Genomic DNA, 14,690 nt, shown 5'->3' on the forward strand with positions numbered 1-14,690 from the left:
TTGTACAACATAACTAGACGAGATGGATACACACCTCTTTGTAGAATTCAATTGCCTTTTATATGAATATTGTCATTGTTGGGGAATAATTGACCAACCTTGAGCAGCCGTTATCTCCCATAAGGAGGGGCTGCCCTATCATTTAATCGTTTATTTGGCAGGGACAATGCACAGTAATGAACACTTAAAACATTCAAATGTGTCAAGCGTAACAGTGCCAGATTTAGATTTGAGCTAATTTCCATCCGCAGTCCCTCACTTAAAACATTTAAGAAAATTATATTTTACAAACAAAGCTAAAACAAAATACATGATGTGCAAAAAGTTCAAAAGAGCAAGAGCAGCATACACAAGTATTTACCACATGGCAGTACAATATAGCAGCTACGACATATAAAGTGCAAGAGAAGATACCCCTGTATTAAAGTGCATTTAGCGGTGACTGCACGTCTGTTTATTTCTCAACCATTCTTTTAGTTGACCTTTAAAGCTATTGAGAGTGGGACAATCCCGTATCTCAGTTGGGAGGCTATTCCAGAATGAGCTGCCTTTAAAGGAGAGGACATTTTGTCCAAAAGTGGTCCGTCTATGGTGGACCTCACAGTCTCCTCTGGTTTCTGACCTATGCAGTGTCCATTGTGTTTTTTGTGGATGAATTCCCCTAAGGGAATGTAAACATTTATAAAAAAAACACAGACTTTTAAAAGACTTAAAATCGTCAAAACTCAAGAAATTGTGTTTTTCAAGGATGGTACAGTGGTGGTATGAATTTGGCTTTCTGTCAAACACCTTGATAGCGCTCTTGTACAGCTGTTCTATTGGTTTCAGGTTTGTGGCACAAGCAAACGACCAGTTTGTAAAACAGTATTCAATGTGGGATGGAATCATACAGTGGAGGTATGACTTTGCAGCATTGACAGTTAAGAAAAGTCTGATTTGTTTCAAATTGAATTTAACGGTATTGGATATTTCTCGATATGTTTCTTAAAAGTCAAGTTTGAGTCCAGTATGACTCCAAGATACTTGAAGTGGGGGACTAGTTCCAATTCTGCTCCGTTTAAAAACACATTGGATCCTTCGATTTTGACTGGTCGTTTACTGAACATCATGCAAACTGTATTTTTTGCATTTAACTGTAAGCAAATGTTGTTCAGCCAGTGTTGAACCTTGTCCAATGCATTTGAGAGAAAGGATGTAATCTTTTCAGTATTTTCCCCCTGTACAAAGATGACCGCATCATCGGCATCAGTGACGTGCGGTGACTCATGGTTGGTGAGGCACTGACTCTTTCAGAGTCAGATTTACAAATGTTATATTTTGACCTTAACATAGCCGTGGGAACATGTTTCAAATGGGGGGTGCTGTGGGGATGACACCAGGGCTGGTTCTGACCAATGTGCTGCCATATAGGCAAGATTTTAGCTGGCAATGAAAAACCTCTACAAAAGACCAATACACTGCAAAAAGAGAAATATATTGACATGGTGGACAGCTGATATAACAAGGCTTCAAATGTATTATATATTATAACATGTTTTAATTGGGGGGGTGGACCTCACATCCTCTCGGGGGGTCCGGGGGTAATCCCCCGGAAAGATTTTTTTTAACATTTTAATGTAAAATGCTTCAATTTGGTGCACTTTGAGCGCCCAATTAGAGACTGATCTAGGGGGTACAACTCTAAACACCCATATGAAAAAGATCGGTTTGCATTTTATTTATCAAATAAGTATGTGAACATAACCAATAACCTACCATAGCCAATAACAAATACATGTAACTTATTTTATTTGTGTTGTTCATTCATATCTTATTTTACCAGTTACCATTTATTTATTTATGTATATTTTAAAATCTCTCCAGTTTTAAATGATATTTTTGGTTTACTGTCCTATAGTATACATTGAAATGATTTCAAACCTGTTTTTATTTATCCTAATAATTATAAAGGTGTGCCTTGGAAATATTTGTTTACATAAATTGTGATCAAAACGTTTGAGACCCACTGAGATAACTTCGACTAAAGTGAATGGAAAATGTAACCGGGTTGAAAAAGGGTGTTATCTTTACTTAATTATGAATGTTGTTACATCAAGGCTGAAAATTCGGTTTTTTTGTATTATATCTTGTGGAAGTGCAGATCCCCTGTCCTCCACCAGGGGATGCTGCAGCACCCTCAGCACCCCTACTTCCCACGGCCCTGGACCTTAATGAAAATATTCGGTTATTTTCAAAAGCTTTTTTAGTCTGATGCTTCGATTCCTTTTAAACAGACCGTTCAACAAAAGGATACCCAAAATCCAAATATTGGATTGTTCTTTCTTAGTAATATCCCATTTTCATTACAATTGTGGTCTTACCTTGACCTGAAGATTAAGTCCATGCTCTCCTTCTGGACAACAATCTCTATTAGTTTTTTGTAAAAGTCCTCCTTATCTTTCCTGTAGTTTCAAAAGTCTAGTTTGTTGTTTGTGTCTATCCGTCTCTGCGTAGAATAACAGTAGCAACAAGAACCTGTGGGCTCACGTGCGCCCCCTTCAGTGCGGCAGAGGTTATGGCTGCCTCTCCTGCTGCTTTTTTCATTGCCGTTATATGATGAGACCAGCGAGACTAAATATCATATATACGTTAAATAAGTTATTTAGAGACTATGGATGGCGAGGATAAATGTAATAAAGGGATCTACAAACATTACATTGGTGACCTACAGTGAGATGGTAACAGGCATGCGCTTAGTGCCCGCTTTCCAGCCAGTTTCTGTGGGGTGACACATTCTGAGGTGAGGCAGAGCTCATCTGTGCCTCACCTCACCCCACAGTAACTGGCTTGAGCGCGGGCACTTATTTTGTGCCCACGCTAAATTAGTAACCGTGCTCCAGCAAGTTACTGTGGGCTTACGAGAGGCAGAGCTCGTCCCTGCCTCACTTCTCATCGCTACCTGTAGTTGTAGCGGAGCTCGGCAAATTGGCTGATTTTGACTTTAAAAAGCGATTGGAATCATACACAAATCACACTTACATCATAGATCAGTGGAGACATTTTATTATTATTACTATTTAGTTTGTCTTTAGTTGTTTTTCCGTTACATTGGAGTATGACAGGTGAGGCTCTGCCTCCCCTGCCTCCCCTGACTGCACTTCGCTGATCGGCATACATTTGTACATTCAAATCAGGACATACATTAGGCAAGTCATTAATGTACAGAGAAAACAGTAATGGTCCAAGAATGGAACCTTGTGGAACCCCAACAGGGTTGACAAGGTAGGGGGATTTGGTACCGATGACCAAAACACACTGTTTTCTGTTCGATAAGTAAGACTCAACCCACTGTATTGAATCTGCCAAAAAATTGAAATACGTAAGCTCAGATCGTGGCCCGTGACATGTCTTGTGAATTCTCTGGCCGAAGCTCCAAATAAACTGTCAGTGTTTGCCATCAAAGCTCAAGCTCTCCTCGTGTCTCTCTGAGTCCCGACTCCAATTGCTTCAGAAGTAGTCATGACAACTATGGAGTTTCTTTATTGGCTGCAATGTTCATTGGCTCCTATATCATATTTTGTCCAGTGTAGGATTAATATCTGGTTTGCTTTGGCTAGGACAATGCTTCACATGATGCCAGAAAGGAAACAAAATTAAATAGAATAGGTCGACTAAAATCCTATAAAAAAGAGGTGTATTAATACAATGCTGCATTGATTTGGAGTCACATGGTCACATTGTGGTACAGTAGATACTAGGGATGTAACGATACCAAAAACTCACGGTACGATAATATCGCGATAATAAGTCCACGGTACGGTATTTATCGCGATATTGAATAATAAAGAAAAAGAAATTCAATTTCTTTTTCAATAAAAACATTTTTACTCGGAAAATGTTTCTTTATTACATAATACATCTGATTTGTACAGCATTTTAGTAGGATAGCAGTATTTTAAAGTGTCAAAAACAAAGTGACAGTAACAGATAGGAACAAGAAAAGCAGTGTTTTTGGACCTACTAGTACTACCAAACAAAGTAGGCATTTTCTTTGTGCCACTGCATCTCACAAATAAACAAGGACATTTAATAATCAGACCCTTCAATAAAATAAATCAAGTTTCACTTTGGTTTTTCAAGTAACTCAACTCAAACTCACTAGTCACTCACTCAGCATCATCAGACAGGTTTTTAGGAATATGAGAATGTCCACGGTTTCCAGGTATTTAGAAGCTGGGATGTTTGGGCATTTACAATATCCCCTGCTCTGGAAAAAACTCTCTCGCTTGGTACTGATGTTGCTGGGACAGCAGTGGTCGCGTTAACGGAATATTTTATTTAACAATGACGGAAAAATCTGAAAGCCGTCTGTCATTTTGACAGATTAGAACAAACTTGGAACAACGCCAACGTTTCCCCGCAGCGAGGCTCTGGTGTTATGCCGTGTTATGCATGCCCTCCAAAAGGAAATGATATAGTTTCCAAACCGTACTTTGCCGTACAGATCAATACATGTCTGGGAGGTTTTGCTTTACGCTGTGCGCGCTCCCGCGAGGTGCATACACACACGGCATAACACCGCCCCCCCCCCCCCCGTTGACAGTTCACGAGCGTGCTCTTTCGTGAACTGTTCAGACCCGACGGGTAATAAGGGATTATGACGGATATTTTACAATCCTGTCTGTCAAAATGACGGACAGCGAAAAAGTCTAACGCCACCTCAGTGGGACGGAGAGATATGCTTTGGCCATGGGTGACAGCAGTGGGTCAAACTGTGCATTGTCTCTCCACCAAGAAGGTGAGGCTTATTGACAGGGCGAGATATAAATATATTGTTGGTACTTGTCAATGTCTCTAGGTGTGTAAATGTAGCCCTGTAAATACGATATCCTTTTGTGTTATGTGTTGTTTTATGTTCATGTTGTAACCTACTTGCTGCCATGTTGGACAGGTCTCTCTTGAAAAAGAGATCGACGATCTCAATGGGACCACCTGGTTAAATAAAGGTTTAAAAAAAAAAAAGATTACATTTTTTTTTTTTTTAATTGTCGGTAGAGTTAGTCAGTCTCACGACGGTATTGGGACGTTTATTTACCGCGATACCGCGATGTTCGGTATATCGTTACATCCCTAGTAGATACATAGATTGGTGAAATGATCAATCAAAAAAGCACAGCACTGGCTCAGTGAACTATAGAAACTAAGCTTTCTTTAAATAGCCTTTCCACAAGCTTCCTGTTTGTTGTTTTAGCAGAATACCTTGTGCCAGTGACTCTTTCTTGAGAAGTCAACCAGCTCTCTTTTAATATAGATTTATAAAATCTGTCATTAATTGTGTTGTGGTGTGGTCCCAGCATTAGATGGGTTAATGTGTGTTCGAGTCAGTTGGTGTGTTCTTCTTTTAACACCAGATGAAGCTGTGTACTCACTTGTTCTCATGATGCCCATAACTTAAAGCTGCTGACTCTTAATGAGCTAGTTTGGCAGTACTTTACATATCATGACATTTATCTATGAACATGTTTAATGTCTTACAGGTTTTTTCGATGACGCCAAGAGTGACTTCCAACAAGTATTGAAGATGAATCCAGATTTTGAAGATGCCAAAGTGAGCCTGAAACAGACACTTCTGGACCAGCAGCACAAGATAGACAGGGGATACTGACAACTCCATAAACTATAGAATTTACCTTTTTATAAATCCTGAAATCTGTTGGCTTGAAGAAAAAAAATCGGTCAAGTTTTGTCAAATTATTTCCAATAATGTACAGCTATCGTATCGAAAATTAGAATCGTATTTGATCTGAACGTGAACCCTTTGTTAAAGATATCAGAATGAAGATGAACCTTAAAGTAAACACAAACCACATAAAAAATAACCTACACAAGGAACAGAAACAATGAAAATAAAACTATTGCTGCAAAAACATTCAGTTAGAACCTATGAAACCAAGTAGAAATCCCACAGGGATGGGTGCAACATTTTGATATGGTTTTTGTTAAGCAGAGCATTGATTATTCCTTCTTCTGCACTGACTCAACACTCTTCCAGTTGGAACATATTGTTATGGCCTGTACATATATCATTGCATAATTGGACAGAGCAGACTAATCGACCCGGGTGAAACGATAAGCTCTGGTTTTACTGTCTGTAATAAATGTTAGTGCATCATCTTGCAAGGAGGTTTGAGAATATGCACAAACAATAATCTTTTATTAGATTAGAGTCATAATAAAGAGGCTCAAAGGCAAAAAACAACAAATGAACATGTGGTTTTAAGGAAAAGTTTAATTTATTATTAACTGCGGATTATTTTTGTTGCTTCTTGAAATATAAAAATGTAATATATGTATAATATCAAATACAAATCTACTTTTGCTGAACAATAAATACTTTTTTTACACTACTGAAGAATGTGTGTTTTCCTTTCCATACATATGTTTTTACAATATGTTCTTAATAAACTAGGCATACATCAGCTCACCCTGTGTGTGTGTGTGTGTGTGTGTGTGTGTGTGTGTGTGTGTGTGTGTGTGTGTGTGTGTGTGTGTGTGTGTGTGTGTGTGTGTGTGTGTGTGTGTGTGTGTGTGTGTGTGTGTGTGTGTGTGTGGAGAATCCTTAACAAGCCTCACCTGTGCTTTGTCGTTAAGTGGAATATAAAGCAGCTGCTGATGTCTCAGTTAATCATCCAGTCCCCTTCCTTTGAGACTTGTGTTTTTGTTGGAAGGTGTGCTGGACATTTGCCAAGCTCTGATACTGACTGTATTCTTGTAGTTTTGGGTTTTGCTGCTTACAAACGGCACCATGCTGAGGCTTGGGAGCATGTAAGTTACATTTCTTGTGAATTTCTTTCTATGTGTATACTTAATTGTCTCTAAATGATGTGTTTTATGTGTTCAAGCTTGTTATGGATGGCTGCAGCTATCATCTTGGGTCAAGCCAGGCCTAATGTGAAGCCAAATTCACAATCAAGTAAGCTTCAATTCTCATGAAGTCATTTTATACAGCATATTAAGTCGGTTTACATTCTCCTCACAAGCCTTTTCTTTTAACAGGCAGTGGGTTAAGGTCTGACTGTGCCGCAAATGTAATGAGACTGTCGTTGGACAAGGCTTTAGCAGTGGGAAACCAGCTTGAGGTGGAGGCTATCAGTAAGTACTCAAACTGCTAATAATGAGCTGATTGGTTCATCACTGAGGAAAGGGGTCCCTGACAAAGCTTATTCTCTCCCCTCAGATGGCACCAAGCACATTTTGTTGACACCTAGCATGGCTGCTCAGTGTGGATACAGCATGGAGTCTGACCCGTGGGGTAACACCAGAATCTACACCTCCCTGATGGGCTGCTTTGTGGACAACAAGGTTTGTTTTGAGCTAAAGTGGTTTAACAGCATTCAATGTCATTTTCTACTAAGTTTAGTTGGGGCCACATGTGCTAATTCTGTCTCGAGTGACTGAATTAATGGCTCAACAAGCACATGGTTGCTCCCATTTTTGTGTTTCCCTGAATTTAATTTTTAACCCCTTACCCTTAAAAGACACAAAGTACATTTCCCTTTTTTGTTTGGTACATCCCTAAGATATTAACACTGCTCCATTCAACTGTATTCCTCAATTCATCTACTAGGTACTTTCTTGACTCATTTGTTATATACAGAAATATCCATTTAGACTTCAAATGTGTCCCTGAAGGCAAGGATATTACATTTTCAATGAAAAAAAAGCTGGAACCAAAGAATATTACGGAGTTTCTCTCAATTTGTTTTATATTTATAGGATGATGCTACATTTAACGTTGGCTTGAGACTCCAGATGTACGGCGAGAATCCATCAGACGTGGTCAGTCATGACGTGTATCAGACTTGCAGCTACACTCGCTGGGCCTCCAGGGAGATCCTCTGTGACAGGAACTACATGGAAGTAGGTCATCTTTAAATTAATGATTCCACCATCTTGTGTGTATGGAAACTAATGCTAAAACCACAATTTTCTGTTTTAGGTTTCGCACCACATGGCTAACCTTGACGCTGAAGCTAAGGGTCAGACTCGGGATGGTAAAGACGACAAGCTCAACGCCAATCCTGAAGTATGTTGAATTAAACTGTTCAGATACTACAGTTTAATTCCTCCCTACACCAATGAGGATTTAATTATTATTTGTTCTTTCCTGTAGGCCTCTGGTGCATCACAAGGTATCTGGAAGATGACGTTTTACACCCCAGAACCAGTGGCCATGGTGCTGCAAGAGGCTGAACAAGCCGGCTACGCTGCCAAAACTACCTCTAGTCGTCTGGTTATGCGAAGCCCGTACAATACAGCAGAGACTTATTCAGAGGATGTAAGCAACACACTCTTATACAGTGTTTCTTTCCTTTCCCTCCTTGTCAATTATATTAAACTTCTCCTCTCTTTAGGTGGCTGGAATCCCCATGGAAGTTTTCAGGGTGAGCGCCTACTACATGGCACCACAGGGTCTGAATGTAGTGAACTTGGCAGCTGCTTGTCCCAAAGGTGAGTCCTGAGCAACATATTTCCTTCACAGTAAGCTTAATTGTTGCACAGTTAACCTCAACAGCTCCATTTTGTCATTAACAGGTGGCGTCCTCTTCACCGAGGATATGATCTCTTGGCACGTACCTCGCCGTGTGACTCCTCTGTTGGACGGCAGAATTACAGTCTCAGAAATGCACATGGGCATCAACGGGCAGAGGCTTGATAGATCTCAGATGGTCGCACGGGGGTACACACTGAGCACCACAGACTTCCACATCGTCGTCGAGATCCCAGTGGGCTCGCCTGATGGTTACTACAAGGTTGGGGGAAATCTCTAGATTAGAAATGCAAGAGTCACTAGTGCATTTGCATGTTTTATTGAAATGTCATGAATTATTGCAGAGCCATGCCCCAGATGACCAGTACCACATCACCTACTTCGTGGAGCCCATGCTAGAGGTACTGTGGAGGGAAGATGACACCCAAGATGATACCAGATACAAGGTTTTGTTCCCCATCATGACTCCTCTGATGCCTCAATCTCCCCAATTCCAGGATGGTAAGTCACATTTCCTAGTGAGTATGAAAAAAATGTTGGCGACCAAAAAGAGGTTAGACTTTTACCTAGCTTTGGATCAACAAGTCTGACACAAACTCGAGGCCTGTTTCAGTGGTCATTTTTGCCAAAATGGTGTGTTTGTATAGGAATTCAAGAAAGCCAAGTACAGTATAATCCACTTTTGCTTACAAAGAGTGCCTTTTTTAATTGTGTTTTTTTTTTTTTTTTAAAGTAGCACTCAGGCCAACTACTCAATTGTTCTCTATCAATGTTGAGGTTGGTTTAAAATTTGTAAACCTGCCACTTTCTGTTCCTCAGACACTGTCCCAGAGACTCGGGTGTTCAGCGTTCTCTTGGGAACCTTCCTCCATGATGTTGAGCTGAGGAACATCACCTTCTCCACCGGGGTCCTCACTGTTGAGGAGAGCAATGCCAAAGGCTTCACAGTCCAGGAACACAGCTTGGCTAATGGCTCCAAGATTTTCTCTCTTCAAGTGCCCTTTGATGCCGATGTTGTCTTAAAACGTGTATGTGACATTATAGATACAAAATATCACTTTGTACCAGCATATTTTCAGTGTTGCTGAGCTTTTATTTCATTTGTTGCAGAATCCTGAGCGCATGGTTACATCCTACTTCCTCCCTCTGATCTTTGGGTTGATCATCCTGCCTGAAGAAACTCCTTTTGCTCTCCCGGTCGACTTGCAGGCCTCTCTGCAGGATGTTGGTGAGATCATATTGAATTTGCTTTTGAAAATATCTTTATGCAAATTGTGTTTTCTAAAATGAAATGAAACATATTGGAGTAAAAGCTACACAATCAAATGGATAATGCATGTTTTGCTGCTTTAGTGCTACCCATCATGGCTGGCACCTGTGACCAGAACCAGTTTCACATCAGCGTGAAGTTCGGGAGTCACGGCTCTAATTTCAAGGCTATCGTTGGACCTCGAGAGCTGACGGCTGAGATGGCTGAAGACTACAATTTCTATGAGAACGGCACACACCTCAGCCTCATTCTGCCATACACTGCCAAGGACGCTGTTTTCGAGGTATGTCAAAACTACAACATCCCACCATAGATCTTCTGCATTGGCCAACTTTACTTTCTTTTCCACAGCTGCTCACTGCAGAATCAGTCAAATCCAGAATTGACCTGCTTCTGTTGGATCGTACAAACGACTGGGTGGTTGCTGATCTCTATCTGGCTTGCTACTTCCCCTTAAAAGCAACTGGTAAGATGTGACATCTAAGTATATTTGCTGCTTTAATTGATGGATTTTTGTTGCTTTACACATTGCCTGCTTCTTCCTCCAGAGTGCCACCCCAATGGCACAATGACCGCTGTGGCTGTGAAGGTTGAATCTACTCGTAATCTGGAGCCAAGTCAGCTGACGCTAAAGGACCAGTCCTGCACACCACAGTTCAGCGACGATCGCTTTGCATATTTCTCCTTCAGTGTGGATACCTGTGGAACCACCAGAACGGTGAGTGTGAAATCACATTTAAATATCAAAGGGGAATTTTGTCAAATGTTAATGTATTTTTGTTAAATAGTTCTTTGACAACTACATGATGTATGAAAATGAGATCCGCCTGTCTTACAACAACGCCAAAGGAGCAGGCAACACATCACCAGTTGATCCTGATTACAGGTAAAATATTTGATTCTGTATAATTGGAGATGAACACCTTCAATGTATGCGTTTATATATTTTATTTTTCCCCTAATAGGCAAACCATTTCCTGCTTCTATGTGGTCAATAAGACTCAGGCTGTTGCCTTCAGCGCTAAACCAAGAACCTTTGAGCCCGCTGCAGAGATCGGCGCCGGGCAGCTGATGGTGCAGATTAGGCTAGCCCAAGGCATGGTGGAATTTTACAACATCTTGTTCATGCATACAAAACACTGTAAATGTCCAGGCCTCCTTTCTTTAACGGGACTCTTCTCCTGCAGATCCATCCTACGAGCTCTTCTATCAAGCAGAGGATTATCCAGTGGTGAAATATCTGCGGCAGCCTCTGTATTTTGAGGTGGAGCTGATGCATTCTACCGACCCGCACTTGGAACTCATTGCTGAGAACTGTTGGGCAACCCTTTATGAAGATAGGACATCTCTGCCAAGCTGGGACATCATTGTGGACAGGTAATGTTGTGCAAAACTAACTACTACATGTTCTCGACTGAGACCTTTGGCCAGAAGTGAGTTGTGTAAACACTGTCTTAATGATTCACTAAAAAGCATTCTAATTTCATTTAATGGCAGCTTTATTTTAACTTTCAAATTCCTTCACTAGCTGTGAGAATCACAATGACAGCTATGCCACAGTTTTCCATCCCGTTGTGAGTGACTCCAGAGTTTTAGTCCCGTCCCACATCAAGCGCTTCTCTGTAAAGATGTTCACTTTCACTAAAGATGACGAGGTTCTGAAAGACCAGGTAAGACTTGTAAATCCAAGTCAGGAGTCTTTTGGCCACTGCTGCATGTAGCCCTGTGTAATAAATCATCCTGTCTGTCCACAGATCTATGTCCACTGTGATGCAGTGATTTGTGACACAAGCAGCCAGGCAGATGGTTCCTGCAGAGGCCAGTGTGTGCATCCTCCAGGTCAGAGCTACTCAAGACCTGCAGGTGTAAAAAGGGGTAAGTGATTGACTACATTTGATCAGACTCAATCTGGATGTGCTGCTGGTAATCTTTACTCGTTTTGCAGAGCGAAGAAGCACCGACTCAACACGCCGAAAGCAGATCTCCTCTGGGGCAATTATTCTGTCTAACCTCTGAATATTTTCTGAAGTATTTACATTGTGTCGTTTGCACCTTATGTATATGTATTCATTGTTTGGCTCCAGGACCAGGGGAACACAGTTTTATCTATGAATGTACTGCCTTTTAAATTGATGGATGACGATAACGACTCGCGCATTTTGAAAAATAAACGAATACAAAAAATAAAAGCCACATTTATTCATAGTCTCTTTTATCAATGTGTTGCATCTTCTGTGGTCAACTGTAAAAGCAGGTTTTGTGTCAACCAGTACCCTCATAACTCCAACAAAATGCAGAGAATCATCAACATATGTAGAAAATACATCTTGTATAATAAACAAAATGATAAGTTGTGTTGGGCGCTAAATGAAATACATTCTGAAGTTATTATTTCCCCATTGATAAGCCCCGCCTACTGGAGACGCACTAAAATGTGATGTTTGACTGTCCTCACTTCCGCCTTTAGGAAACACAACAAACCTTAACATTCACAGCCAATGGAGCAAGACAACCCTCAAATACTTGGAAATGCTCACTCTAAGTTTAAAAACCAGAACTTCAAATGTGCAGAATAACTGTATACAAAGTGTATCTCTTCCTGCTTACAGTCCAGGTACTGTTTGTTCAATCTTTGGCGATGTATAGCAAGTCTGTAGGCTACTAGTGTTACAGCTTATTCTGCTATCCGTCAAATTCTGTGACCCCGGTTAAATCTAACATCCATCGTGTTTCTCTCACTTTGTCATTACATTACATGTATTGTTTGAGACTTTCTTTAACACTGTCATAGGAATGTGAAGCCTGTGGTGATGACTGTTTATCATAATTCACTCATGGAACTACAGGTTGGGGGTATTGGTCCGCACGTACACGTTTACTGTACCTACTGTGTTCTCTTCTTCCCTTCTCTTCCCGGACTTCAAGCCGGCAACATGTGCTTTTCTGCTGCTCAAAGCCAGCTTTGCACCTTCGATGCACCGCCTCCGACTCCCTTCTCTCTGCACTACACTGGTGACCTTGACATAAGTCTCGCAGAAGTTTCCAAGACTGGACCGAAAATGGCTAGAAACGCCGTTTTTATCAAACTGCCGGGGATTTTTGGAGATGTCCGTGGGTGCCTCGTGCACACGGTCTGAGGCTCGGTGCGTCCTCTGCAGAATGGCCGGGGACGTCGCTCGCCATTCCCACATCTATCCGGCACTTGGAGACAGCAAGCCTTCCGACCACATGGAGACGATACGCGACCTGCTAGGTACGAAAGAACCCGACTTCTTGTTTACGGGACTGTTTCTTCCAGACATGCGGCTGCATGTCTAGACAGTGCTTGCTAACACGGCTAGTGTTGAGCCCCGCGCTTTAGCCGAAGGAGCTGACCGGTTCTTCCTGGCCGCCCTGTGTTTTACCCCTGAGGTACTGGCCCCGACACGCAGCGGCACCTTCCCTGGTAGAGGCACGCCGCCTAGCAGAGACTCCGGGGCTGACAACATCGAATAACGGCTACCGACTTGCGGCTAACGGCCGTCTAACAACAACGGCTGACAATAACGGCTAATGGCTAACGACGACAGCTAACGGCTAACAACGACAACTAACGGCTAGCAGCTAACGATGACTGAGAGCTAGCGGATAACGGCTGACATTGTCAATCTGTTAACTCTTTTTGGTGGTGCCGGAGAGGAGGTTCGCCCAAGTCGTGTGGATCCTCTCGCAATTTCGCCCACTTGTTTTTTGATCCTGGACAGGACAACCTTTGAGCTTTTCCTTAGTGCCTGAGATGAGGTTCGATCATGTCTGGTCGGCCTCGCGTGGACCCTCTCGCTTTTTCACTACCTCGAAGGCGGTTTCGGACATCGCTCACATTTTCATCGGCCCATGGGTGGCGTGCTTCGGGACCCTGTCTGGCCTCTTCCTTCGCCTCGGCAACAGCTTCGGCCCACGCCTTCATCGAACTACAGGTTGGGGGTATTGGTCCGCACGTACACACATGTTGACTGTACCTCCTGTGTACCTACTGTGTTCCCTCCTTTCTCTTCTTCCCTTCTCTTCCCAGACTTCAAGCCGGCAACATGTGCTTTTCTACTGCCCTTTCTGGTGGATTTTAGTCCCTCTTTTTTTTATAAGAATATAAAACAAATCTTTCAACAAATGGCTTCCATATAATGTGAGCTATTGACCCCAAATCAATGCAGCATTGTACAACATAACTAGACGAGATGGATACACACCTCTTTGTAGAATTCAATTGCCTTTTATATGAATATTGTCATTGTTGGGGAATAATTGACCAACCTTGAGCAGCCGTTATCTCCCATAAGGAGGGGCTGCCCTATCATATTGTTGATTTTGCCAGTTTATGACGGGGCAACTCTCTGTCAGAGATAGTTATTGCTGTGGGACACCTGGAGCACATTCTTCTCTGGGTGTTGATGACCCCAAGCCATAAGCGACAACAAATGTGATTCAGTGTCCTCAGCTGTTTATTGTTTCATTTCATTGTTTACTTGAGAGGGACAATGCACAGTAATGAACACTTAAAACATTCAAATGTGTCAAGCGTAACAGTGCCAGATTTAGATTTGAGCTAATTTCCATCCGCAGTCCCTCACATAAAACATTTAAGAAAATTATATTTTACAAACAAAGCTAAAACAAAATACATGATATGCAAAAAGTTCAAAAGAGCAAGAGCAGCATACACAAGTATTTACCACATGGCAGTACAATATAGCAGCTACGACATATAAAGTGCAAGAGAAGATACCCCTGTATTAAAGTGCATTTAACGGTGACTGCACGTCTGTTTATTTCTCAACCATTCTTTTAGTTGACCTTTAAAGCTATTGAGAGTGGGACAATCCCGTATCTCAGTTGGGAGGCTATTCCAGAATG

The 14,690-nt window shown here is 41.7% G+C and overlaps 2 protein-coding genes across 2 annotated transcripts; both read left to right on the top strand.

The window, feature by feature from the left end:
* The first annotated feature begins 6,669 nt into the window (after positions 1-6,669).
* Positions 6,670-10,128, top strand: LOC307016727 (uncharacterized protein). Its single transcript, XM_079646000.1, has 13 exons — positions 6,670-6,804; positions 6,882-6,952; positions 7,036-7,131; positions 7,217-7,341; positions 7,756-7,899; positions 7,979-8,065; positions 8,153-8,317; positions 8,394-8,490; positions 8,575-8,792; positions 8,875-9,031; positions 9,350-9,558; positions 9,641-9,758; positions 9,884-10,128. The coding sequence occupies exons 1-13, from the start codon at positions 6,785-6,787 to the stop codon at positions 10,111-10,113; spliced, it is 1,737 nt and encodes a 578-aa protein (XP_079502126.1). The 5' UTR covers positions 6,670-6,784; the 3' UTR covers positions 10,114-10,128.
* A 240-nt stretch (positions 10,129-10,368) lies between these two features.
* LOC307016268 (zona pellucida sperm-binding protein 4-like) lies at positions 10,369-11,989 on the top strand (the record flags this gene model as incomplete). Its single annotated transcript, XM_079645307.1, has 6 exons — positions 10,369-10,518; positions 10,589-10,686; positions 10,766-10,896; positions 10,988-11,470; positions 11,555-11,675; positions 11,746-11,989. The coding sequence occupies 4 exons, from the start codon at positions 10,369-10,371 to the stop codon at positions 11,179-11,181; spliced, it is 573 nt and encodes a 190-aa protein (XP_079501433.1). The 3' UTR covers positions 11,182-11,470; positions 11,555-11,675; positions 11,746-11,989.
* Positions 11,990-14,690: the final 2,701 nt, after the last annotated feature.

Source organism: Notothenia rossii (genome assembly GCF_949606895.1).
Source record: "Notothenia rossii genome assembly, chromosome: 8".
In the NCBI taxonomy this organism is placed as follows: Eukaryota; Metazoa; Chordata; class Actinopteri; order Perciformes; family Nototheniidae; genus Notothenia; species Notothenia rossii.